Below are 26,566 nucleotides of genomic sequence, written 5' to 3' on the forward strand. Positions count from 1 at the left end.
ATATCTTCGGCATGCTCATCCCATACCTTGGCTATGGATAGTTACAGATGAATGGAGGAGGCCCTTCAGCACGTGGAGTGAATGTTCTGAGTCGCCTTCCTTGTACTGTGGCTTTTGATTCACCTGAGCGTTGCATTGCGGTGGCGCTAGGGCATTTCGGCACTTTCCTTATTGGGGTAGCCGAATCCACCGAGCGCGCCGACCCGAAGTTTGTTTGTCTTCCGTGGTCAGGTTGGGTGACATTCTACCACCGGCACCCCCGCGAATCCCCTCTTGTGTTCCCACCAAGCTCGAGGCCTCAGATCTCTGCAGCCCAACTACCCATGGTTCATTATCATTGTGCCAACGCCCCAATCCACAATTGGCCCACAGAGCATCGAGTCATACTTCTATATCGCTACTTCAAGCCCAGGCTCGGAAACTTCGGGAACACATTTGCATGTCACAGCTCACTTCAGTGTTCAAGTCGTTGCAACCATGGCACAGGGGTCCGAATCGAAGCCTAACGGCACATCGCCATCCAGCTTTCAATTCGCTAATCGAGACCTCGACTACGATGTCTTGATAATTGGTGGCGGCCTTAGCGGCATTTTCTCGTTGTATCGAGTTCGAGAACTCGGGTTGAGAGTAAAAGTCCTTGAAGCTGGCTCCGCAGAAGGAGGCACTTGGTTTTGGTACAGGCACCTGACCGGAACATGATGTGCAACCCAAGCTAACGCGGCTTCAGGAACCGATATCCAGGGGCTCGATTTGATTCAGAGAGCTACTCCTACATCTTTTCCTTTTCTCAAGAAGTATTGGATGAGTGGGACTGGACTGAGCATTTCTCGCCCCAGACGGAAACTTTACGTTACATCCAGTACCTCACCAAAAAATTCGACTTGAAGAAGGACATGCAATTTGATACGCGGATTCAGTCAGCTCGCTTCCAGGAAGGCTCAAAGACATGGCTTTTGACCGATGGCAATGGCGGCACTTACACCTGTCGCTACCTAGTAACGGCCATGGGCATTCTCAACGAACCTACGCTGCCGAACATTCCTGGCATTCATGACTACAAGGGAGAAGCATGGCATACAGCCCGATGGCCTGGAGAAGGTGCCAATCTCGAAGGTAAGCGCGTGGCCGTTATCGGCACAGGCGCAACTGCTATCCAGACAATCCAAGAAGTCGTCAAGACAGTTGGCTCTTTGACGGTATTTCAACGGACCCCCAATTGGACTGCACCACTGCGGAATACAAAAATCAGCCCGGAAGAGATGGCTGATATTCGAGTGCGGTATCCTGAGATCTTCCGACAGTGCTTGGACTCTTACTCGTGTTTCATACATGTGGGTGACGCGAGGAGTGTCTTTGACATGGAAGAAGAAGAGCGCCTGAAGCATTGGGAGAAACTTTATGCACAGCCTGGTTTCGCCAAGGTCCTCAGCATCTCGGGCGACATTTATACAAACCGAGAAGCGAATAAACTCTACAGTGATTTTCACGCAAACAAAATTCGCCAACGTGTCAACGACCCTGAGGTTGCCGAGAAGCTCATTCCCAAGAATCACGGTTTCGGCACTCGTCGAGTCCCACTTGAAAGCGGCTACTATGAGGCATTCAACCAACCAAACGTCCGTTTGGTAGACATTGCGGAAACTCCCATCGATCACATCACCGAAAAGGGGATCAAGACAAACGAGGAGGATTTTGAGTTTGATGTCATAATCTACGCAACCGGTTTTGACGCCATCACTGGCTCGTTTCGGGCTGTGGACTTCCAGGGCGTCGGGGGCACACAACTCACAGATGTTTGGAGCGAGGGCATCCAAACCTTCCTTGGCTTAACTGTCAAAGGATTCCCCAACATGTTTATGGTTATGGGACCGCACCAGATGTTCGGGAATATCCCCCGAAGCATTGAATACGCCGTGGAATGGGTGGCAGACTTGATTCGGTATGCTCGAGACAATAACATTACATCTGTTGAGGCTACAGATGAAGGCATGCGCATGTGGACGGATCATGTATGGAAATGCGGAGAAGGACTTTTGGCAAACGAGGTCGACTCTTGGATGACGGGTGTCAACAAAAACCTGGCTCACAAGCAGAAGAGGTCCATGACACGATACAATGGACCCGCACCTGGCTACAGAAAGCGATGTGACGAGGTGAAGGCTAGAAATTATTCAGATTTTGTACTTGGATAATTTGATCATCGGGAAAGGTCCCTTTAGGTTTTTCCCAGAGAATTTGTGAAGATCATTTGGGCCCAAATAAGCCTCAATAGGTAGTACAATACATTGGCACAACCAGCCTTGTATCTTCTCCTTGGCGTTGCTCGAGCTCACATACGACCTCTCCAGTTGCTTGCTCGGGAAAGTCTAATCCCAAACAGTTGACCAAAGAAATTTCTGTGAATTTCCAAGAGCAGGAAGCTCGTTTAATTTCAATAGTATCATGGCTAAGATACAAAGTCCGACATGATATGAATGTGCCCAGCACTGCAACATGTATAAAATACATGTAACACCCATTTAGTGCTCATGAATTTTGAACTCGCCAGTCGCGATCGGGTTTGTCAATGCCCAAGCAATCCCGTTATCCGTCGTGTCGTCCCAGTGCTTCGACGCGGATAACTTGTCTCCAAAACGCCGAAACCCATGAGGAACACCCTTGAAGACATGAACATCTGTCGGAACACTGTGAGAGGGGTTAGTGAACAAACTAGTCACAGCGGAGGTGTAAAGTCACTCACCCAGCCTCTGCAAGCATTTTAGCGTAAAGCAGGCCTTCATCCCTTAGTGCGTCCAAGCCGCAAATTCCAAAGGTTGTCGGAGGTAGCCCTTTCACCTGATTCGGGGTTGCGTTGCCAGGGTTTAGTCGCAGGTCATTCGGGTCTGGGTTCTCAATCTTGAGGAGGCCGATAAAAAGGTCCATCATGGGTCGTGGCAAGATTGGCGCGTTTTCGTTCTCGGGGTAGGATGACACAGACGGACTCTTCATCTTCTTCAACAGGCCCTCATAACAATCAACATGAGCCAAGCAGGGGATCATGAGAACCTGGCCAGCGATCGGGGGTAACCCAGGGGGAGTCTTGCCCAGGTGCTGAGCGAGGGTAAGAGAAGCTGTAAGCTGCCCACCCGCTGATATACCCCCAACCACAACTTTCGCAGCATCGCCGTTGATCTCCTTGATGTTGGCATGTAGCCAAATGAAAGAGTCCTCGGCATCATTCCAAGCCGTCGGGTAGATGTGTTCGGGCGTATGGCGATAGTTTATGTTGAGAACGAGCACGTTTGTGCTGATGGCAATGCGAGAACAAGTCGCGTCTTCCGAGGTAAGGGTTCCGAAGAGAAATCCACCTCCATGAAAGTACAGATAAACAGGCAAAGGCCCATCACCCGCTGCTTCAGATCGATAAGTTCGGGCTTCGAGTGTTGCTCCGTCACGAGTGGGAATTGTCCAGTCGTGTACTTGGATTTTGTCTGCCATGGCCTTCATGGCTTCCACTGCCAACTCCTCGCGGACTTTGTTCATAACATTCTTGCGATCCGATGGAGAGATGTCGGTTTGCGGAGGGGGAAGACCAGCTTCCACCGCCAGCCACTCCTTACTAGGGCCACCGTATTGCGAGAAGTCACACATTTTGCGTGTCCCAAAGGCTTGAAAGGAGATCTTCAAAGAAATGTAGACAAGTAAAGGAAAGCTGAAGTTGCCTTTCAAAGATGTGTAAAATGGTTGGTTCCAAGACTAGCCGTCCAAAGCCAAGCGCAGGGCCGAGGTTCAACCAAGCCCATGCAATTAGTAATAATGAGGAGGGGTAGGATTCAAGACTAATTTATCCGATGACAAGGATGGAGTGCCGAGATTCTGGGGGGGAGCCGTCCAACCTTGCGCGCTATGTTTCCTGGCCGAAGTCGCCAACGGTGTTGGTATACCTACTCAGTTTCGGTTCTGGCAGCTGCGCTACTTTGCCGGCGACGACTACCAGGACGACCTCACCAGCTCGCACTTTACCGACAACTGTGCTCTCGCTGCGGAAATCTACAAATTCGACCTTGAGACCTTTGGCTTGTGGAATCCCGGGCTCGGAAACGTCTCGGACCCGGCGTGCGCTTTTGAAACGGGCGTTCGCTACTGCGGCTCGTGGTACATCGAACGCCACAGCTGCAACGACCGCGGGCGACGACACGACAAACACCTCTCCGACGCCGCCGGGGCTCGTCATGTCGGGCTCGCCCGCAAAAAGCATTAAATGGGCCCTCGTGACGGATGGCTTGTCATGCACCGGCATCTCCCTCAAGAAGTTCCTGGCTTGGAACCCAGCTGTGAGTAGCGATTGCTTGACGAATTATTGGCCATGGCGTGGCTGATGGCCTGCCCTGTTGATTCTTTAATCAAAAGATCTCGGCTTCCGGCTCCCTCTCCTCCACAAAATCAAACACTTCCCACTCCATATTCTCCCCGTCCCCGCCCACAAGCTTTCCAAACGCCTTGAGAAGTTCGTCTCCCGGCCTCCAGTCCTCACCGACCTGCCACGTCACCTTTCCTTTCCCATCTCCGTCGGGCGCATCGTATCTTACACCCCATCGGAACATAACGGTCTGGTCCTCATCCGAAGGAGGCGCATCATCATTCCCTTGATACTCTTGAGCCCGCTCCTCAGACGGCCGCCACAGCAGCCACGTAAACATCTCCGCGTCTTGAATGAATGGCATGTTTTGTCGCTGCAGAGACAAGGCAAACGCCATGAGCAGAGGGTTGATGCGCTCCGCAATGGGGAGGATGCGAAACATGTCAGGCCGACGTTCAAGGCACATCTCGTCGTCGCCCGTGAACTCGTCTTCCTCGCGGGACAGCAAGGCGTGCGTCTCATCGGCGTCTTCCAGGCCCGGCGGGTAGTGTTCCTCTCTCGTGATGGCGAAACCCATGGCATGGGGATCTTCGCCTCTTGGGCCGGAAAAGTACCACCTACCGTCGGGCGCACACGGGTGGAATTCCACCTTGAGGTGCCGCATGTGCGGCCATGATAAGGAACGGAAAAGGTCGGGGGTGATGAGTGCGCGGATGCTCAGTTCCTCCAGGCGACTCCCCAGGTCCCCCAACCCAAGAGACACAGGGTCCATGCCTTCAAACTCAGAGGGGGACGACGACGACGACGACGACGACGATGACGGCGCATCGACAAGGTCGGGCATATGCACTGCTTGATCCGTGTCGTCCCCGCAGGAGTTGAGCCTCCAGAACCAGAGACGGGCCTTGGTCAGGGAGGATGGCAGCAGGGGCATGAGCTGGCGCACGCCGCGCCCGAACTCGATGCGGGCATCCCGCCAAGGACCTTCCCACGGGCGGGAACATATGCGCAGCGCCTGGGACGAGAAGGCAAGGGGGAGGCGCTCCCATAGCCAGGGGCAGTCGAGCTCGCGAAGGTGGGGGAGGCGGGCGGCGAGCTCGAGGGGCACGCGCGGAGAGACGGGCCGCAGATGGACGAAGTGCATGTCCGGCGCATTAGAGTAATTCGTGGCGGGCAAGACGCGAAGCTGGGTGACACGGTTGAGGAGAGGTAGGCTGTCCGGGTTCTGGACGGCGAGGCGGCGGGTGTGGAAAATGCGGTGCCAGCAGTCTGGGTAGATGTCATAGGACTGGTTGACGATGCGGATGGCGAGCTGTAGGCCGCCGTCTTCCCGGATGAGACCCGGCTCGTGAGGCTCGTCGGGGGACTGCTCGACTGCCATGTGCTCGAGGGCGTGCAGTGCGTTGAAAAAGGCGTGCACTTGGGCTGAAAAGTGGGCGTTGACGGCCTCGAACTCGTCGGGCGGCTCCATGCACGCGACGGGCGCGCCAGTCGGGTTGAGAAGCAGAGGCATTTCCACATCGAGATTACAATCGCCCAGCCCGACGTAGAGGCGCGGCTGGCGCGCATTATAGCGGCGGACAGCGTCGACGAGGCGATCGAGCATGGCGCCCTGGGAGGGCGGCGTGGCCAGGATGCGTTGGGATGCCATCGCGATTACCGCTGCAATTCATGGCTCATATAGATGTTGTGTCCGCAATGGAGTCAAGTCAAGCAGTTGAGAGAAAGAACTACCAACAGTAACAAGGATCATGGCCTTCGGTGCCTGAGGGAGGTATCAGAGAAGCTCTTGGTCGAGGAAGTATAAGCCAATCACTTTCTCATCAAGGTATCGTATCATGTGCATTACGCAGTCGCATTTCAAGCCCGAATCTCCAAGCAGACTGCCGAAGGTATTTAATAGCAAGTAAGAACTAAGCATTTGAGGTTATGCCAGGGATATTACTATTGATCACCTTGATCTGCACCTAATAGGCGCTGGATGCTAATACTTCAATGATCTTGGCCGCTTTTGTCGTAGCGCTAGGCTTAGGAGCAAGCCCGGCCGAAGGACGTGATGCAATCTGCGCGCCCACCGGCGTACGCCACATCACTTCCATGAGAAAATGCCCTGGAATTTACCAAGTGTCGCGTTGCCTCCCTTTTCAACTACAAAGACGAAATGGTCGGAGTGGGAGGGAGAAGCAAGGCCTGTGACCACTGTCGGCGGAGGCGTGTCAAGTGTGGTAAGGCCGTCCTCTCCACCCTATATGGGATCTTATGAACCAATCTTCTAATCCGCGATACTTAGATCTCGCCGCTCCCGAGTGCGCAAGATGCATTAAAGCCCACTTGAAATGCGGAGGCTCTCGTGGTCTCAGCTTCATTCAATACAATGGTAGCAAGGCCAAGCAAGTCCGCCAGACCCTTGGCGTCAGTGGCATCTCTCGGGCAGTATTGACTGCGAAAGAGAAGACAACGACAGACTCAACTTTCCCTCAATGGAACCATGTTGTTTCATCTCAAATCGCAGAGTCATTTTTGATGCCAGGGTCTATGGATGACGTTTACGTCTCATACGCGCTGACATATCTGCTGCGCGAGAACGAGGAAATTGTGGTGAAACCTGGCACGAGCCGGGCATTGACCAACGAATGCTTCGTGGCACTTTCTACGACTATTTTCGGCATCGACAAGGAGCAGCCGCAAGTTTTGCAGCATGGCCTTCACAGATATGGTACTGCTCTCCAGGCTCTCAACAGGGCGCTAAGTGACTCTAAAGAAAGTCAATCTTTCGATGTTCTCGAGGCTGTTATAGTCATGGCTGTTTTCGAGGTGAGTCATTTCATTGCACCATGCTTCAACGGGGGGCATAACGAACATACAGCGCGTCAGACATAAATACTAACGGGGATCAAGATGATCGTCGGCAATCGTGAAGATGGTTGGATCGGACACGCGCGCGGCCTTGAAAAGCTTCTTGAATTCCGAGGACCCAAATCCATGCAGCCGTTGCCGTGCTTGATACTTTTGGAAAAAGCTCGACCATCAATAATTTTCGCCGCTCTTGTCATGCGAAAACGTACCATTCTTTCAGAGTCATCGTGGAAGGGCTTGCCTTGGATAAAAAACCCCGAGCGGAAGAATCCACTACAGCTGCTTCTGGATATTGTCGCTGATTGCCCCGAACTCTTCATCTTACGGGAGGAGATTTTTGCTGGCCCAACAGGGACCTCTCATAATTCAGCACTATTTCCTCTACTAAAGAAGGCCCGGAAAGTTCTCAACGACCTGGAAACATGGGAGGAATGCTGGGCGCCCACTGCCTTGTATCAGTATGATCTAATCCGGGCCCCAGCCACTACGACACCAATACGGTCGGGACACGACGGATCCCTTCAGCCAGCCTGGAACACTGTTCTAAAATATCACAGTCTTTACAATGCCAGCGTTTCAACTTTGTTCCATGGAACCTTGATCCTGTTATTGTTACTCATTCACGGGTTGAATCTTGCGCTACGAGATGAAGGGGATCCTAGCCCCCTACTTGGCAGGATACATGAATCTGGCCTTCTCATATGTCGTAGTGTGGACTACCATCTTGATAAATTGCGAGATATCTCAAGCTCGTCAATTTTGTTTCCGATGAAGATGGCTTACGAGGCTGTGGGGAAGTCGGACGAAGTAATCGGCTTGTGGCTCATGCTCCAACTCGGACATATTTCGTCTGGCTCTACTGGCAGATGGGCCATGGCTCAACATATACTCCACTTGAAACCTGCGTCAAGCATTACATCAGATAGATTGATACTTGATTATTCAGAATGATGGTTGAAAGAACTTTAGGTCTATTAGACACTCCCAATTACGCGACACTACCGAGTTAACCGCGGCTGCTTCCACTCGTCAATCCCATCAAAGACTCTATCAATAGATACTCAATCTTCTCCACCTTCCGAACATCTTTTGCGTGTCTCTTATTTCTTTTCTTGGCAGCCTTTGAGAAGATCTCTTCCTCCCTTCCCTCCAACCTATTGCACTCTTTCTCGGCTTTCCGAATCCTCTTTTCTTGCTTCCTCTTGATCTTTTTGGACTCAAAGGGGCCTGCATTTTCCATCTTCTCGGCGGCTTTTCTTTCGGCCTTTTCCATCTTTCGTTGATTCTTACTATGGCGCTTTTCCAACTTCAAGACCTTTTTGTCGTTGAGGCTGCCATCTAAATGATCAACATATTTGGATTCATCGCGTGGCCGATTCAGGTTGCTTTCTCTAATTTTATTCGATCTCTTCTCCTTCTTCTTTGCTTTTTTCTTTAGAGTCCGCTCGATCTGCTTTTCGGTCATCCTATCGACAAAGTTCCGCTCTTTGCTGGGCGGTGGGACATCGAAGGTAAGGGGGGCAATGTATGGCTCCAGAGTCAGCATTCGCCGGTCTTGCAGATTCATATCACAAGTCTCTGGTGTGATAGGTCTACACATGAAAGACTCTGGTTAAAATTATCAAACTGCTTCCGTGGATAGAAGGAGTAACTTACAAGAGCTCCGGGAGCTGTTCACCGCAGCCCAGCTTGGCTGCCAAACTTTTCGATTTGCATAATGACGCTTTCAGGCCTCTGGGTTCGAAATAGTCGCGGTTGACCTTGTCCAAGAAATACTTGGTCCGAATAATGCGCGTGGCAGCTGTGCCCAGTCCAGCGGTCACGTTTACTATACCTCCCGCCAGTTGTGCCCAATGGTTGGGTCTAGGAATGTCAGCGACATTCGCAGTGCGGTGCGGAGGCCTGATCTCGACATGACTCACACAAATCCCACAATACTACCGGCCGTATTTAGCATCGCCAAAGGGGCAGGCGCGCCTTGGGCTACGGTCAGATTGTCAAGGAATGCACCAAAATCTCCTCCATGAATCCCGTGCGCTTGTAGGTCATGGCTGTAAGCTCTCATGAAGGGCAACGGAACTTTGAGAGGACGAGCAAAATCCACTCTTGGAATGACGACTGGTTTCTTCGAGTGGTCAGCAATGAGTAGGAACCAGGAATGAGATATTCAAGAATAAGAATGCTCACTTGGAGTGGGGCCCACAAACGTCCGGGGGCGTTGAGCCGTTGATGCAGTTGAGGCATCCAGCTTGATTTGGGTTCCATCTCACACTCTTCGTCTCGGTCAGAACTATCCGGAGTCATAGAATCGGAAGACAACGAGCCCAATGATGGTTCCCGGATGTCATCTGGATCAATGGAGGAATAGGGAGGCGGTGCCGTTTGATGATTGTCCTTCGATATGGAGGAAGTCGTTGGATCTGTGCCCATTGTAAAAATTTGTATGTGTAAAATTGGCTTATCCGTTGTCGTCTGGAAAGGATGAAGAAAATTGTCAGATGTCGTTGGGGAACTTGGCTACTTATAAAATCACGATGATACCAAATGTAAAGATACTTGGGAAGTCATTCTGGTTGAGAAAGGCACAACGTAGGGTCTTGCTGCGGACGTTTCCGAATTAAGTTGATTTCTCGAAACAAGTACCTAGATCTTCAGCAGGAGCACGCGCTATTCACGGTGCCGAAAGCTTGAATTAAAGCTTGAACGGACGCCATCGATGGCAATGCGGGCGATCATCGTCCTACAAAATACCTTTGTATGCCTTGGGCTGCAGATCAGTTGCCGGATGTGGCGCAATCCTCGAGGAAACCTGGATCCCCGGTGTCCCACCGATTATCCCCCCTCCCCCCCGTGACGATCCTTCTCCGACTATACCACTTTAGGCTTATTCCTCGAGGTTTTGATAACTGGACCAGTGTAAATAGTTCGCGAATGGTTAGGTTGACACGCTGACGCACCAGCACTAGTTCCGGCTTCTATCGCCGCACGTGCCCGAGTCCGTAATATAGCAAATATCACCAATTGAAAAACAAGATACCTAGCTTACGTACATGTAGCTAGCGGCCATAGACAAACACTCCCCAATCAACCTTCGATCACTTTTCACTCGTCATGCTAGAACCCTAGTTCTCCCATGTCACCGCGATGGGGTCGTGATTTCCCGAAAACTTCTGACCTGCAAACCAGAGCTCGAATCGCAGGTCTGCAGGCGCCACAATGACTCGAATATCAAATTGACATACATAGAACTTAAAGCCACGGGAGAAACATGTACCTCGCTTCTGTTTGAGTACAAGTTGCTCCTGTTGCACGCCCGTGAGGTTGCTTCTGACCTCGCAAAGCTTCAATGCTCCAGCTATTCAGCCATATCAGTTATTTTCTTTCACTGTCTCACGCTGACATATCGATCTTCCTGTGGTATATAACCCCAAACTTACCATGCTTCATGCTGCTGGGCAGAAATGAGACTTCATTGTGAGAAACCACAATTCTGGCGTCCCAAGACCTCGTTGTCTCCGTCGCTTTCAGTCGAATATCGAAAGACTTCACCAATGGCTTGCTTGGGTTGATGACGTCTCCCTGCCATGACATCAGCAAGACTAAGATGCAAGTTGTAGGCATACTGCACTGACTTTCTGAATGAGCCATTCTATTTGGTTGATGGCCCATTTTTGCTTCTGTTCGAACAAGTCGTTGACGATATCTTCGTTGAAATGCTTGGCGGGCGAATATATTTCCTGGACAATGATTCCGTAACTTGCTCGGGCTATTCGCGTAGCTAGTACTGGCAGATTGCCAGACTCCATCTTCTGTTGGTGATCAAGAAGTAGACCGCGCACAACCACAAGTTGAGGGTCCTGGCAAGGAATGACTGCAATCTGGTTTGCATTCCGGTGCGGGTAGCTAGTGAATTGTTGCTGGAGCCTGTCACGAACGTATGCTGAGCTACCAAGGCCACCAGATAGGACCATGTAATTCTGTCAATGTCAGACTTGTACTCATCTCCGGATGTCTGATTTTGGAACACATACGACTTGCTGTGGCTGATCATTGTCGCCTAGCCAATCCAGCTGTTCTCTGATTCTCCTCATTATGCCTTCAATCTGCAACTCGAAAAGTGACGTAATCTCTTCTCTGCACTCTTGTCAGCGAAACATTTATATTTGTAGCAGGTACACTTACTTGGTGAATGCCATCCTTCCATTTTCAACGCGTAACCCATGATGACTGAAGTCATGAGAAACACCCTCCATCTGAATCTTGTACACAGGTTGTATGTAGGCCCTCTCCCCAAACTTGTGTTTCACCGTTCGAAAATGGTGACTCCTCGCCATTCTATTCGCGCAATCGATAGGCAGTCTGTCCTGGGCATCCTGGCAAGTAGCTAGCCTTTGGGCCACCAGTCGAACGAAGGCCCTATCGATGAGTGATGCACCGATTCCGACCCCCCTCACAGCTGCCATTTGCGACATTTGCGGGAAATTACCATCAGTGGATGTGATTTGCATTAACGCGAGGTCGGTGGTGCCCCCGCCTGCGTCAACCGTAAGAAAGAGGCTTCCCAGTTGGAACTCTACAGGGCTTGTCTTGAGAGTTACAACTGCAGCTGCCTCTGCCTCTGTCAAATCAACTTGCGCCGCATGATTAGGTCCTTCGACACCAAATCCGGCATTGCTGATTGCATCCTTGAAAGCGTTGATGACTCCCATTCTCGTCCAGGTGGTGGGGGCGCTGAATAAGAAAGTGACCGTCATGCTCGCCCAACCACCAAAATGACGTCGCCCGCACTGGGTTTCTATAGTCTCTTTGATGTGTCCGTATATCTGACGTAAATAGTCGGTGATGTATTGCTGTGCGTCCAAAGTACTTCGCGGAGAGTGCTCAAGGCCTTGCTTCTGTGCTGCAGCCAAAGTATCTTGATCGAGAAAGATCTTGAAGAACTCTCGTCGAATTTTTCCTGGTAAAGTTTCATCATCATCTGCACACATAAAACCCCACGATGAGAGGCTACCATCGGCGTTGTAGATGAGAGTTGTCGGGACCTTTCGCTCTCCACGGTCTCCGCTGCCAGGCCAGTCGTTGATGACTTGAATCGGTGTTTTGGGTGTCATCCAGGCAACCCCTTTCAATGTTAGCTTCATTCATGAGGCTGAAATATTAGCGGCTTGCCTGTATATGTGGTGCCGAGGTCGACAGATACGAGTATATCAGATTTAGCCGCCATTTTAACAATTGCACCAGATCGATATGCGGAGGTCAAGCGGGACTTCACTGTGTCGGAGCTCTTTGTAAAGAAAGAATTCCCTGATCCGTCTCAAAAGAGAAAATCTCGTCGATTGAGGCATGCGGTTGATACACGGTAACAGATCAACAGCAAGCAGCAGCGTAATCAGCATACTTAACCGCCGATTGAGACACTCACCACGGCTCAGGCAGGAAGGCTGGCTGCATGTACACGGCCCAGCCATTTTTCTTTGTCCCTTTTTTCGGCTTACCAAGACCCTACCAAGACCCTGGGCTAAAGGAAGGTATTGAGGCGCCGACTGGAAATCAATATAATGCAGTCAGAGTCCAGATGGGTAGAATCCTGCTGCATGCTGCCGCGCTATCACGAGGCTGCGTCCGTTGTGGCGATTCCATGAAATTGGCTGCAACTCCCCGGGCCATGAAGTCCTTTATGGTCGGCAGAGACCGGAATATGACGGGGGCGTATTATTCGCAAGGGATGCAGATCAGACAGTACCGTCTCCCACCACCCTGTCAGCTGTCACGCCCCAGCCTGCCCCAGCCTGCCTTCGCGAACATGACTGTTATTCACACACGACCGTGTGCATTACTTGCCTGCAGACGGCGAGTCTTGCGGTCTTATCATAGTGATTTTTTTTCTCTGGTATGTGGAGGTGCTACCCCTGCTTGGGCGTGGCAAGTGACAACGAGTCGATTGATGTGTACAGTCATTTCGGACAGTATTTGAGGCGGCGTAGCCCGCCTCATCACCATTTCCATTGCATCCCATTAATCTTTCGTCTTTTCCCCTCCGCACATGGACTCATTGTTTCTTTAAAGTCAAAATGGCGAATGCCCCTCCATCATCAAAAAGCCTCACCGCGGATCAATCGAGCCAGAGCGCAAATACAACGCTGGATATAGCAGCAATTCCAAATGCATCTGCCAACTGGACGCTGTCTCAGTCACAAGTCGCGTACGGCACGGGTTTACCTACAAGAGTGGCCAACACAACTCTCATCGCTACTCCATGGTTTCGGGAGGCCGCGCAAGGCTCTATTGCGGTGTTGGTTACTATCATGGAGTATCCTTTGGCTGATAGTACGACGGATTTGCAGCCCACGTCCAGTACAAGTGCCTCAACAAGCGCCTCAACAAGCGCCTCAACAAGCCCTCGGCCGTCTCCGTCTGGTATCTCGTCAAAGACCCTCGCCGGGGCATCTGTAGGATGCCTTATCGGTGGCCTTCTGATTGGAGCGATTGTGGCATTCGCATTCCTGCGTCGAAAGCAGCTTAAAGATGGTAAAGATGTCAAGAAAGCAAACCCTATATTGACAACAGAGTCAAAGGTTTACGGAGATCCTGGAGCAGGTCATTCGAGCAGTGACATTCACCTGAACCAATTCCTCCTAGATGCGACACCTGACAAGGACATTGCCGAAGAGTTCCATTCTTTGAGCGAGCTTGTACACTCCCACGTCGAAAATCACTATCATATGCAACCACTGCACTCTTCGGTGTCTTCTCTGGTCCAGGGCCTGCGCGGCCTGGGTTTGTCTCAGACTTCTGGATCAACGCTGGAGAAAGTGGCCGCCATCTGTGCTAATCCAGTCAGTCGACAAGTTGGGCTTCAGCACGTTGTTTCTGGAGTCATTCTCAACAGTATCGAATTCAATTCAGGAAGCCGGTTCCCTATGCTTCCTGAACCAGTAACGAACTTTCTCCAGTCGATTCCAGGTGACAGCCAGCACGAGAACTCCAAAGGTGAGAAGCCCGTATTGGGCCTCACAAAGCACTGAGAGAGACTTTAGGCTAACCTCCGTAACCAGCCAAACTACTCGCATTATCGCAGTGGCGGAGATTATCAGCGTTTCTCATACACCCGAGTCGCAATCAACGAACCCCCCTCCCGCTGACCAACTCAGCGGCAGATCAGCAGGCTGTTGATCTTGCCGCTGCTCTTCAAATGTTCCTTCAGCCTTTTCTTCATTCAGATCAGGCCAGGCAGCAGGAGCAAGCCGACCACCTCCAGGAAGTTATTTTGGAGTGTGCAAGGTTTGGGTATTTGGTCATGTCTCAACCCAGCGACTGGCACTTCATGTATGGCCAGGGCCGAGGAAACCCGGGATTGCGGATGCTGGTCGTTTTCCCTGGTCTTGATAAGTCAAGCGACAAGGATGGGAAGTTGTACCGGTCTCCTCATCAGGTTGTGGCGCCTGTGGTAACACAAGTTTGATTTACGAGGTGGTGAGGAGCGGCAGGCTACAGAAGTTACCAAGAAAGGTACTTCTACTGGCACACTGGCTCCGACCAATGCTCAAGTTTGAAAATGACAAAAGGACAAGGCATGGAGATCGACAAAAATGTGGAACTGTCTTTCGTGGCTTAGCCTTAGCCCAGCCTGATTAACCCCTCGAAAAGCACACGCCACGAGCGCTTTTAGATTTCTTCATAGTAAAGTTGTAACGGACTGTCAAGCGCCTAGCCTACCTAGGTATACCATAGATTGTTATTTCTGCTTCCTTGTTCACAAGCACCAATGAGACTGCGCGTCACAATCTCAAGAGATAATTTCGGGCGCCACCGCAGCGCATGCATGTGGCTGTCCACCTGACCACCCTCCTTCTCCACGGCCCGGCTAGCCTGTCTGCCTGTCTGCCCTTGTGCTCCGGACTTCATGCAAGCCTTGTATCACAGATTTCAACACTTAATAGCTACAGAGGCTTAATATGGTCTTTTGGATGATTCGACGGCGGAGGCTCCTACCGAAATCTGTTAGCGGTCTATTTCAGAGGATATTTCTGGCCTCATTGGCAATCTTGCCCAGCACTCTGATAGGCTTACTCGAACAAGGTGTGGCCGTATTCCTGAAGGGAGCGTTAACATACCGCAGCCTGCTTCATACCCTGGCTGGAGCCTGCATTATGTCCCAAAATCAGGGCATGCTTGCGGCGGTGTTAACAGACATGGAGACCAGGTTCTGACCCAGTCTGCATCGTGCTGTGCTCATTCTCGGGCCCGCGGCGAAATCCACCCGCTATCGCGCCTCCCCATTGTCCCTTGTGAATAGAGGATCGGCAGTATGGAATCTGTAAGCACTTCAGCCAAGAAGCTTGCTCGAATTATGACTTGCTCCATCTCCGACAACTATTTGATGTGACGGTCCACTGGACGCATGATTATCTAGCGGCACTGGTCCTTCGCTATGGATCCCCTCAGCGCTCTTCGCGCAACTTACTTCAACGTCCTCTTTGCTATTGAGCTAGATCAAGTCCCACAGGAAGTCAGAAACAGCTTGGAGCTGGTGCGGACCTGCCATACAGACTTACAATATCTCATCGAAATTCGCAACGAGTTACTGCCCCTTCTTCAAAGACGCCCAATAGTTCTCGAGCGCGTCAATAATATCGTCGAAGCAACACACAAGGGCCTAGCTGAGGTCTGTGAGATCTTGGAAAAGAGTCGCCCAAGATTGAACAATAGAAAGACACCCTTCAGAAGTAGATTGTCCTGGACTTTATTGGACTCCGGACAGTTCAAAGGACAAGGGCCGGTTATCAGTCGGCATCGCGAATCAGTGCTTGCAGAATTGAACTTCCTGCGACAGATCGCACTACTTGCGCCGTCATCTGAGGGCGACATGGGCGATGATACAGCGGCCAAGAAGCCAACGGTATTGTTTGACAATGTTGCTCTCTTGGGAGACTTGATGGGGAAAGCCAATATTTCAGGTACTGACGCTTGTTTCTCCTTCGCATATCACCACTAAGGCTTTCATGTTGATTTTCGTTTAGGATCCACGAGCCCCATACCGGCAAACCCGAACGATATCAATTATCCAAAGCGAAGCCAAGCGCACGATTTGCTAGCCAGTCAGGCCCTGCTTCCTGTGTCATCCGGTCTTGCTACGATGCCATCGGCTCCACCTCTTTCGTCAATATCCCGAGGCTGTCCAACACTTCCTACCGATTTTCTATTTCCCGCATTATCAACAATCGATATTCCCAAGCAGTTTCTGGATCAAGAAAGCGATGCGTCGGACATGCTTAATTGTAGAGGGACACGAGATGCAGTCATTGACTCTTTGGACGGAGATGGAATCTCCCTCTTGTTCGGGGATTACGCAAACATGACACCACTGCTATCGTCAACGCCGTCTTTATCGAGCCCGTCTGCGTCACCATGGTTATCCCACTCCGAGGTTCCTCATCGACCAGTTTCGTTGGTGTCTTCCCTCTCGTCCATAAATGGGACGTGCGATCTCTCTAACTCGGAAAACCCATTGGAGCACCGGTCTCCTTCGGTGATATCGTTGGAAAACCAAGTCCAAAGGCTACGGCCATCAGACCTCCACACATCAAGACAACATCAATCGACGGGGCTTGATAGCCAAAGCATAGATGGCTTGTCTGTCCCAAACATGGCACGGCACGCAATATCATCACGAAGCACGTCATCTTCCACATCTACGCCTTCTTTGATGCGTCAATTTCGAGCGTGGTCATCACCATCATTTTCAATGCTGAGCCAACACAAACGCAATCGTTTCTACCAGTCCAGCCCTCTGACTCCATCACCATCAAAAACAATGGAAGTGGAAGAAACGAGTTCACAGATCCCTTACCCTAGTTTGTCAGCCCAAGGTACAGCATTAAACCAACTAAACCCCTCAAGCAGCGGGGTGAGCCCATATATCCCCGGGGATGATGAGGAGGGTATCAGAAGTCGCGCTACCACCCCGGCTCAACACCCTTGGCCTCATGCCCAGGCAACAACTCCTAACTTGCAGCAGTCACTGCGATCTCAGACCTATGACGCTCATTTTCTTCAGCAGAAACCTCTCCATCCGCTTTCGCAAGCCACGTCCCAGTATTCTCTTCGGGACAGCCAAGTATCACAGACGAAGGCATTTCACACGACACCTCCGCTTGAGCCTGAGCAAGCTCAAGCTTTCGAGATGTTGGGTTCGATTCCAAATATATCTCAACTCTCCAATCAGAGGCAGCTGATCAGTCATGCGTCTTCGACGGTCAAAAGGGAGAATCAAAATCCAACTTCTACCAATTCTGACTTGGGGGTATTTGAGCTGCCGTAGACTCAGGAACATGAAAATTCGAAATGCGATCAGTCGGCTTGCATCCGCAACAAATTAGATGTGAGATTTTAGCGCCAGTGTTTCTTCAATGAGTCTGAGTGATTAAAACGGTGCTGGAATCAAGTTTTCATGCCTGTAGTAAATACGACAGTGACACTTGAAGCTCACTGACAAACTGTATGGTGATTGTTAAACCCCTGTGGACGTTTCAATTTGGCAAAACACCCCACTGTCTATTTCTGACGCATTCTGAATCTTACATTGATCAAAGGCACGTAGCCCCTAGTATCTGTGAAGCCAATATACCATCACGTCCATCTTGGGTCCTGAAATCCATGGAATTTAGGTTCTCGAGGAGAGCATATAGTTGAATTCACGCGTCATCATTCGTATCTAGTTTGTGTGGGGGATTAATTTATTAAGTACAACTTCATGGCACTCTTGTTTGGTATCTCGGTTGGTATATGTCCTTCCCCTGGGGCGTAGCCGATTTGCCCTTCACCTTTGTACACAGGTTTTTCCAGTCATCTCCGGAATTCCATTTACACTTATGCAGCAACAACCTCCTCCTTGGGCTTCGCCTCCTCCACTGCAGGCTCTGCGGCCGGCTTGTCGCCGTTAACGCTGGCAGCCTTGGTGAGCTCCTCGCGCAGCTTTTGCAGCTCAGTCGCGTGCTTGGCCTCGGCGGCAGCCAGATCCTTCTTAGAGGCCTCGAGGTCCTTGGTCAAAGAGTCAACAGCAGAATTCGACTTCTCGGCCTTTTCCTGCCAGCTGGCTGCGTCCTTCTTGGCGCCCTCCAGCTCGGTAGATGCGTCCTTCTTGACGCTCTCGCTGGATTTTTCGAGATCGATATACTTGCTCTGCAGGTCCGCCAGCTCCTTGCTCAAGCGCGAAGACTCCTCAGCTGAGTCAGCCTTTGTCTTGTCGTGAGTTTGCTGCAACGCGTTGTGCTTCTCTTCGAGGCCGGACAGAGACTCCTTCACGGCAGTGTGCTCCGCCTCGATGTCAGCCTTGGCCTTCTCGTGGGATTCCTGCTGCGACTTGTTCTTGTTCTCGGCGTCGGCCAAGCTCTGCTTGACTGAAGCAAGCTCAACCCCAGTATCGGACTGCGCCTTGTCGTGGGTCTCCTGAAGGACCTTGTACTTCTCCTCCCACTCCGCACCACTCTTCTTTGCGGCATCAAGCTCGGCACTGGAGTCAGATGCAGCCTTCTCCTGGGCTTGTTGCAGGGCGGTGAACTTCTCCTCCCACTCGGCAGTAATCTTCTTGGCAGCATCTACCTCAGCGCTGCTCTCGGACAGGGCCTTCTCTTGTGTCTGCTTCAGGGTGTTGAACTTCTCCTCCCACTCTGCGATACTCTTCTTAGCCGCCTCCAACTCGGCGCTTGACTCTGACTGGCTCTTTTCTTGCGCCTGCTGCAGTGTCTTGTACTTATCCTCAGACTCCGCCAAGCTCTTCTTCACGGATTCCAGCTCAGCGCCAGAAGCCGACTGTGATTCCTTCTGGGCCTTTTCCAAGGTGCTGTACTTCTCCTCCCAGTCGGAAATGTTCTTCTTGGCAGTGGCAAGCTCGGCATCGTGAGCCTCCTGCAACTTGGAATATCTCTCTTCCGACTCGGCCAAGGTCTTCTTTGCAGACTCGAGCTCAGTACTAGAGGTAGACTGAGCTTCTTTGTGTGCCTGCTCCAGCTTTTTATACTTGTCTTCCCACTCGGCCACGCTCTTCTTGGCGGACTCAAGCTCTACCTTACTGGTCTCCTGCAGCTTAGCGTACTTGTCCTCGATACCAGCGAGAGAGGTCTTGGCAGTGGTCAGCTCTGCGTCCAAATCGGCCTTGATCTTGTCGTTGGTCTGCTGCAGGGCATTAAGCTTCTCCTGAGCATCGGCAAGCTCCTTCTGGGTGGTCGACAACTGGGACGCGGAGTCGGACTTGAGGCCATCCAGGGTCTGCTGAAGACCAGCAACCTTCTCCTTCGCCTCGGCGAGCTCTTTCTTGGTGGCAGCCACCTGCTCCTCCGAACCGGCCTTGAGCTTGTTGTGGTTATTCTCGAGCTCGGCGAACTTGGCCTGGGCGTCGAGCAGTTCCTTCTTGGCGGCCTCGAGGTCTGCGTCAGCGTCGGTCTTGCGTTGGTCGAGGGTCTGTTGCAGAGCCGCAAGCTTCTCTTGGGCATCGGTGAGGTCTTTCTGGGCGGCGGACACGTCGGCGGTGGAGCCGGTCTGGAGTTCGGCGTGGGTCTGCTGGAGGGCGGTGAACTTTTCTTGGGCATCGCTCAATTCCTTCTTGGCAGCCGCGAGGTCCGAATCGGTGTCGGCTTTCAGCTTGTCAAGGGCTTGCTGAAGGCTGGTATACTTGTCGCCGGCAGCGGCAAGCTCGGCTTCTGTATCGGACTTGAGCTTGGAGTGCTCGCCCTCGAGGTCGGAAAGTTTGCCCTCGAGGGTGGTGACGGCAGCGATCTTCTCGCCGAGGGACTTGGTCGCGGATTCGGCCTCGGCCTTGATCTTGTCGAGGGTCTCCTGCAGGGTAAATCGGACCTGGTCGGCATCGGTCAGGCGGTCCTGGAGGGCCTTGAGCTCTTGGCGGAGGGAGACTTCAAGTGTCTCGCGCTCCTTTTTGGCCTCGGCCAGCTGCTCCTTGATGGCGGCGAGATCATCCTCGAGAGCCTTCTTCTCCTGCTGGACCTTATCAAGCTGCTCCTGGAGAGCAGCAAGCTTCTTGTTTGCGTTATCGAGCTCGTTGGCGCGTTGGGTGTTGGCGTCGCCGTTGGCCTGGACGTGGTGGTTGATCTTGTCGTTGCTGGCAGCGAGCTCGGATTCGAGAGTGGCGATGCGAGACTTGTTGTCTTGCTTGGACGAGGTCAATTGGGCATCGAGGTCCTGGATCTTTTTACGCAGGTCATCGGCCTCTTCGGAAAGGGAGTTGTACTGCTTCTCCTTCTTGGAGAGGTCATCCTCGAGAACGGTGATGGTCTCCTCGCGGTCGGCCAGCTTCTGCTCAAGCTCTGCAGCGGAACCCTCAAGCTGGTGACCGTTGCTGGGTGAAAAGACTGAGACAACGTTGCCCATGATGGAGAATTGTCGTCAGATTAAGATGGGGGCAATCGTCTGTTCAGTCGAGGCAAGGCAGAGAGACAGGCAAGTGGGATGAGATTGGTTGATGATTGAAGATTTGGGGGAGAGGCGCAATGCAGGCAAGACCCATGAACGTCGGTGAGTCGACTTTCCTTGAGGTTCCTTGGGAATGAGGCAACGGTGAGGAGGAGGAGCAGGAGGAGGAAGAGGGAAATGTCGGTAAAGGACAAGGTAAACAAAGAAAGAAAGGCGGTCAGGGCGATTTTCTGCACAGCACAGCACCTGCCCTGTCAATTCTCTCCGTCTGTTTTTTTTTTTTTTTTTTGGGACCGTTATGATCGTGGGTCGCTGGCTTGCACCTGCTGCTCACTTGTTCATGTGGTGATGGAAAGGAGCGAGCTGCTTTCTAAGTGGCTGGACCCCTGCTTTGGACCCTCCAGATTATTGGCAGCCCGGCCGTTGAGACCACTTAAAACCATCCCAACTGGGCGTAGTGGGTGTATGCGGCATGCCCCTGAAGCCTGAAGGTATCTCCCAGCAGGCCACAACCCACAAAGATACTTGGGTATGGCCTGAGGTCACAGCTCGGGTGCTTGGGCTCTCAGGGACCTGTCATTGTGTGACCAACGGGCCTGTCAATGGATGGAAGGATTTTCTTGTCAAGACGTGGGGGCCTCTCAATGGCCACTGGCGGGTGGCGGCTGGCCTTGTTTCTTCGCCGTTGGGCGCAAAGAGTTTTCCACTCGGCTAGCATTTTTGGCGGCAAGCACCCGAGATACCCAAACAATAAGGCACTTAGTTACCTTACAACTTGGGAAGGTGCTTGGGTGTCTACCTTCCCTCTACTACTAAACCGGAGAGAAGACGGCAGAATTCCCTGGAGAAGAGGGGAAATTCTCTGCTGCCTCAGGTACGAGGTGTACACTACGGAAGGTATGGAGGTACCCAAGCCAGGGGATTTGGGAAGGAAGCACATGCAAAGCAATTGAATCCCACCCATTATCTCATGCAATCTCCCATCGTCAACACCTCAGCGGAGGCTGCGGCTGCCGCTGCGGAACATCTCATTGGGTCCACTTGGCCAGATCTTACTTGAGTCATTGACACCCGAGCAACCGCCAACAATGCCGATACAACGATGCAACCCCTGGGATGCCAACTCATTGAAGATAAGCACGTTAATCTGTTAGGTACAGCGTCGCCTTGCCCGACTGTCGTCATCCGCCTCGTCCACGTTTGGATCAAGGAACCGACCGAACGATGAGATTCATGCGCCTTCTGCAGACCGCTTCAATGACGGACTCGACATGAGGGTACGTGCTGTCGAGTCTGTCGACGACGGATATCGGTACCGAGTACTGTTTGTCACATCATCAAACCCTGGTCTCAATCTCCGTGTTGCTCCTCTCACCCACCGTCAGTGCGATTCACCGGACTCTCATTTTGGGCCGTGGCCAAACATGAAATTTCGAGTGACTAAATGATATTATGGTACCTACCAATTCATCGGTATCCACCTTGCGCCCTTATACAATTATAGATACGGAAATAGGACAGTCAAACATATTCTTCGCCGCCGTCCTTCATCTCACACAATGTGTCCCTACGCCTCATTGAAAGCATCCCTGGACGTCCGAACTACACACACCGACGACGGCGGAACCCAAAGTCCTGGATTCTTCTCAAAGAAATTCGAGGCCCGCAGCATGACACTCACCGGATATGCGGCCATGATTGGGAAATCCTCCGTCCGAGCAAAGTGTGTGAGACCGAACTGTATGTAGCACACGATATCTGTGTTCCCGATTGACGCGTTCCGTACCACGTTCCGTACCACACAATGCATACAATATAATTGTCTGGTTGAGCGGATGCGTCTCACCCATAGACTGGCAAATATAGTTCCCGTCTGGGAAAAGCTCTTGACCCTTGTACGACACTACTCAGAGACTCTTGTCCTGGCAGTACTGCAGCACCCTTCTCTGACGTACGCAGTGGCGTCTTCTTGCAGTGGAACCCATCGCAAAATGGATTCTCCGGTGACCTCACGGGCTTGTCCGAGGGTATCGTGTCGCTTTACAGGACGGAGTTGTTCCACCCATCAATCTCGGGATCAATTCCAAACGAAAAGATATACTGGTGATTATGTGCGTTCAGCTGAGGCGCAGCCTCAGCGCCGTACGGAGCTGCCGACTCTGATGAGTGCATGCAATACTTGCTTGGTATCCCTGCGAGCTTGATTTCGAGTTTGTGTGTGCCGTCGAGGGTAAAGATGTGGTGGAATGCATGTTCATGGTTGACCGCCGTGACGATCTGGGAAATGATGAGCCCCTGGTCAAGGGCCGTAATAATATTGCCGTCGTGGAAGTCGGTGTGTTTATATTGAAGCCCGTTATCTTGTGGATGTAAATCGTGTTTGAGATGAATGCTGGCTAGCATTTGGATGTTGTCATTACCACATCGAGGTAGTAAAATGCACCTCTACAATTGCAGTCAAGTTTAAGTGAGTTCGTCATCAGTTCGCCATCAGTTCGCTGCCGTATTCGCCAATGTCAAAAGCATGTCCGCTGGTGAGACGGATCCGAGTTGCCGTGAGGAAGACCATTTCAAAAACGCGGATCCGGTTAGACTGTAAGCAGTGTACGATCCCGTTATTGTTGTTGTTATTGTTATTGTTGATGATAACCGTGGACGCGTACGTCAGAGAAAGCAATGCCTTCCCGGTGGTCGAAACCCACACGCATCTTGTAATCCATCCGGGAGCTCTTTGCCGTACATTTGGAACAAAACACTTTGCAATTGGGCGATGTCGGTTGGCTTCAGCCAAGTGCCATCATATGAGTCTTTGATAAAGTTCGGCAGCTAGCTGTGCTCTTCCAACAGAATCTTAATACGGCCTTCATTAACATGTCAGATGTTGACAGCGAGAACATCTTCCATCTCGGTGTCCACAACCACAGAGAAGCCTGGAAGCTGCGAGTATTAGTTGACCATTGACAACTTACGGTAGTAGGCCAACCCTTGCTGGAGACGATGATCAAACCCCGAACGGTTCGAAACCAATCGCCCAGGCATAGAAGAAGACGTTGGACAAATCGGTGATGCCGATCTTGCGGCACACCACAATGATCTACGGGATATTTTGGGTAATCTATTCCGTGAAGTTGCGGTCTTCGAGAGCCAAAGTGGGTGCGACCTCGGACACAGCCCGCCATATCTCAACCTTTGCCTTGGTCAGATTGGCAATGACCTCGGCAGCTTTGCAAGAACCATTATTTGCTGGGAAATAGCAAAAGCTCGCCGTTCAAGTCGAGGCCTTCGACCGGCACAGAAATCTGCATATTCGCTCTCGGTGGGTTCCTGCAGAATCAGACGGTTGTATCTGGTCGGGTCAACATTCCCATGTTCGCGAATGAGCTTTGCTGCAACTCGCAGTTCTTCAATCGACAGTATGTTTAAAATCTTGCATTAGCTTGCATTCTGACACTCATTCCTGCCAGCTATCATCTACGCTGGCAATACCGCACGTCGAGATGCAGACTTCGACATACCAAAGCCTAAGGGATGCACCACTGCTTATCGAGACAAGTCAGGGGCCTGGTCATTTTCTTAGTGGAGGAAAATCGTTCAAACTGGTCGAGAAGTCATATTTTTGATCAAGTTAAATGAGACATACCTTTGAGGTCTAAAGAGGTCTAAAGATACATTGGAATCTTAGCAATAGGGGAGCGAGTTCTGTCCGGTGATTCTACTACCGTCTGTAATCATCGAGCAGCTACGACTGTAGACAGACTCGCAGTCTCGTTTTTCCCGAATTGAGTTTACATAAATGTCGTGCCATTTAGAAATTGCACCGGGGCTTTTCTTCATCGGCTTCTTCTAGTCGTGGTCATATATGTGCCAATTTCACTATGATAATTACCGTCAATTTGGGGATGACCGAGACAAGGGAATCTTGCTAGGCCCGTTGATGACCAGTGGAACCGACCCGGCTGGTGGAGGGAGGAGAGCCATGAGCTACCGGCATAAGGAGTCGGCTACTCCCCCGTAGATGAACCTACTCGCATCGTGCGTACATCCCGGCTCCAAAATGATTGTTATACCCTTGGATGCCAGCACTAGCCAAGCAGTCCAAGTCTTATCAAATTTAAAGGAGGGAAGATCTAACACCAGGACGAGGGAAACATATGTAAGAAGGGGAGCTCTGCCGTAGGTGAGGGTAGATTATGATGTTTGAACCATGCCAACTATTACAAGAGAATGTTACAATCTCGACTCTTCAACCAAGCTTTTCCTCTGCTGTTACCTTTATCCCCTGATATATTACGAAAACCTCAAAATATCTGACCAGAATGGATTCCGAGTTGAGTCCCAACTCTCACGTTAAAGCCCTCGGTAATGCCCGACCAAGCAGCCCAATATGCAGGTGATGTTGCCAAACTTGGTCATTCACAAGCTCTCAGCCGCAAGTTCGACACGTGGAGCATGCTGTCAGTTTGTCTTTAACATTCCGGGAACTCGGTCGGTTTTCGCACAAAGTTTGGCAATAGGCCTCACCAACGGCGGTCCTATCACTATTCTCTGGAGCATATGCTTGGCCACTTTCTGCAACACCTGCATCGGCGTTTCCCTAAGAGAGACATGCAGCAGTATGTCGACCAACATGGGTCAGGCCTATTGGTTCTCACGACTGTGGCCGACACTAGACGGTCGCTTCATATCATACCTCTGCGCCTGGATCAACGCCCTCGGAAGTTCGGATGGTGGACATTGTCCGCTCTCACCATAGCTTTGGCAACCGAATCCATCGTGGGAATAGACTTGCTTTTTGACAAAACTTCGACGGCACCTCAGACCAGCTGTGTAAAGCTTTTTATCTACTTAGGCACGAGAGTACTTCTGACCGTCTTGAACGCATCAATTCTTGTTGGAGGGTCAAAACCCTCGCGATTTTCAACGACTGTGTTGGGGTCGAATTAACCGGGTTGTTTACGTTCTTGGACTTTCTCTGCTCATGTCGTTTCAATGGAACCAGAGACAAACTCCGTTTTCAGCCCTCGTCATTTGTCTTCGGGGCCTAGATCACTTGCACAGATTAGACTGGTGGAATTGTGTGGTTCACGAGTCTCACTCAAAGCGCATACGGGCTCACCACTTTCGACGCCGCCGTCCATCATGTCGAAGAGATACCTGGGCCACGGAAGAAGATCTTGTGAGGAATAGGGCTCTCCATCATTTGCGTTGCCGCCAAAGGATGCCCGTTCATGGTTGTTTGTCTCTTCTCCATTAAAAACTTGAATAGGTCCTCGATCCGACAACAGGTCTTCCACTCATGTATCTCATCAAAAATACAGTTGGCCTGCAAGAAGCATCAGTCCTGATTGCCCTTTCATCAAGAATGGTCTAGGCCAAGGGCTTAATGTCGTAATTACTGCGTCCTGACTCACTTGGGGGATTGCGCATTACGGAGGAATTACGTGACGTCCCTACTTCTCCTGTGTTGACGAAACTTCATATCTACTACGCCGCACCTGTTCTGGCACTTCGGTTGGTTGTGAGAAGCAAATTGCCTCCAAGAGAATTCTGGCCTTGGTTAGTTAATTGGGTATCCATTATATAATGTGTGGTTTTGACTGATTTCCTCTTTCAGTCAGCCGAGCCTGATTCCGCTGTTTCCGGCATGAAACTTGCCAGTGTTGTGCTTGGAATTATGCTCCTATCCAGTGTCGGCTTTGGTTTTAAAGAATGCACACTTTCCTGAAAGTCGAAAAGATGGCTAGACGAGTTATATGTGCTACAGCTGCAAACCATCCCGAGGTTGCAATTGAGTGCCTCTTGAAGAGGGATCGAGGCCACATTAGTCCTCTGCTCATCAGATGCAAATACAAATCAGGCAAGAAAAACTAGTCTTCGTTAAATATGCTCCAAGCAGCAGCCCGACTCATTTTTGTCCCACTACAACAACACCGTCTCGCCTTTTGA

At 51.3% G+C, this 26,566-nt stretch overlaps 10 protein-coding genes across 10 annotated transcripts; 5 read left to right on the plus strand and 5 right to left on the minus strand.

Annotated features, from left to right (window-relative positions):
* Positions 1 to 477: 477 nt before the first annotated feature.
* Positions 478 to 2,192, plus strand: CORC01_06100 (phenylacetone monooxygenase; the record flags this gene model as incomplete). Its single annotated transcript, XM_022617742.1, has 2 exons — positions 478 to 674; positions 728 to 2,192. 2 exons carry the CDS (start codon positions 478 to 480, stop codon positions 2,190 to 2,192), a joined length of 1,662 nt encoding a protein of 553 aa, XP_022475798.1.
* A 327-nt stretch (positions 2,193 to 2,519) lies between these two features.
* On the minus strand, positions 2,520 to 3,630 carry CORC01_06101 (uncharacterized protein; the record flags this gene model as incomplete). Its single annotated transcript, XM_022617743.1, has 2 exons — positions 2,520 to 2,685; positions 2,741 to 3,630. 2 exons carry the CDS (start codon positions 3,628 to 3,630, stop codon positions 2,520 to 2,522), a joined length of 1,056 nt encoding a protein of 351 aa, XP_022475799.1.
* Positions 3,631 to 4,382: 752 nt separating this feature from the next.
* CORC01_06102 (uncharacterized protein) lies at positions 4,383 to 5,990 on the minus strand (the record flags this gene model as incomplete). Its single annotated transcript, XM_022617744.1, has 1 exon — positions 4,383 to 5,990. The coding sequence occupies one exon, from the start codon at positions 5,988 to 5,990 to the stop codon at positions 4,383 to 4,385; it is 1,608 nt and encodes a 535-aa protein (XP_022475800.1).
* Positions 5,991 to 6,500: 510 nt separating this feature from the next.
* On the plus strand, positions 6,501 to 7,742 carry CORC01_06103 (uncharacterized protein; the record flags this gene model as incomplete). Its single annotated transcript, XM_022617745.1, has 3 exons — positions 6,501 to 6,564; positions 6,630 to 7,153; positions 7,677 to 7,742. The coding sequence occupies 3 exons, from the start codon at positions 6,501 to 6,503 to the stop codon at positions 7,740 to 7,742; spliced, it is 654 nt and encodes a 217-aa protein (XP_022475801.1).
* Positions 7,743 to 8,201: 459 nt separating this feature from the next.
* On the minus strand, positions 8,202 to 9,625 carry CORC01_06104 (uncharacterized protein; the record flags this gene model as incomplete). Its single annotated transcript, XM_022617746.1, has 4 exons — positions 8,202 to 8,787; positions 8,852 to 9,058; positions 9,118 to 9,178; positions 9,349 to 9,625. The coding sequence occupies 4 exons, from the start codon at positions 9,623 to 9,625 to the stop codon at positions 8,202 to 8,204; spliced, it is 1,131 nt and encodes a 376-aa protein (XP_022475802.1).
* A 692-nt stretch (positions 9,626 to 10,317) lies between these two features.
* On the minus strand, positions 10,318 to 12,336 carry CORC01_06105 (uncharacterized protein; the record flags this gene model as incomplete). The annotated part of the gene is made up of 6 exons (XM_022617747.1): positions 10,318 to 10,397; positions 10,470 to 10,550; positions 10,633 to 10,774; positions 10,828 to 11,172; positions 11,227 to 11,329; positions 11,378 to 12,336. The coding sequence occupies 6 exons, from the start codon at positions 12,334 to 12,336 to the stop codon at positions 10,318 to 10,320; spliced, it is 1,710 nt and encodes a 569-aa protein (XP_022475803.1).
* A 930-nt stretch (positions 12,337 to 13,266) lies between these two features.
* CORC01_06106 (uncharacterized protein) lies at positions 13,267 to 14,657 on the plus strand (the record flags this gene model as incomplete). Its single annotated transcript, XM_022617748.1, has 2 exons — positions 13,267 to 14,185; positions 14,251 to 14,657. 2 exons carry the CDS (start codon positions 13,267 to 13,269, stop codon positions 14,655 to 14,657), a joined length of 1,326 nt encoding a protein of 441 aa, XP_022475804.1.
* A 969-nt stretch (positions 14,658 to 15,626) lies between these two features.
* Positions 15,627 to 17,516, plus strand: CORC01_06107 (uncharacterized protein; the record flags this gene model as incomplete). Its single annotated transcript, XM_022617749.1, has 3 exons — positions 15,627 to 16,152; positions 16,216 to 16,746; positions 16,780 to 17,516. 3 exons carry the CDS (start codon positions 15,627 to 15,629, stop codon positions 17,514 to 17,516), a joined length of 1,794 nt encoding a protein of 597 aa, XP_022475805.1.
* Positions 17,517 to 18,064: 548 nt separating this feature from the next.
* CORC01_06108 (adventurous gliding protein Z) lies at positions 18,065 to 20,578 on the minus strand (the record flags this gene model as incomplete). Its single annotated transcript, XM_022617750.1, has 1 exon — positions 18,065 to 20,578. One exon carries the CDS (start codon positions 20,576 to 20,578, stop codon positions 18,065 to 18,067), a length of 2,514 nt encoding a protein of 837 aa, XP_022475806.1.
* Positions 20,579 to 22,179: 1,601 nt separating this feature from the next.
* Positions 22,180 to 22,727, plus strand: CORC01_06109 (uncharacterized protein; the record flags this gene model as incomplete). Its single annotated transcript, XM_022617751.1, has 2 exons — positions 22,180 to 22,343; positions 22,550 to 22,727. 2 exons carry the CDS (start codon positions 22,180 to 22,182, stop codon positions 22,725 to 22,727), a joined length of 342 nt encoding a protein of 113 aa, XP_022475807.1.
* Positions 22,728 to 26,566: the final 3,839 nt, after the last annotated feature.

This window comes from Colletotrichum orchidophilum, assembly GCF_001831195.1.
Source record: "Colletotrichum orchidophilum strain IMI 309357 chromosome Unknown Scaffold_44.1, whole genome shotgun sequence".
NCBI lineage: Eukaryota > Fungi > Ascomycota > Sordariomycetes > Glomerellales > Glomerellaceae > Colletotrichum > Colletotrichum orchidophilum.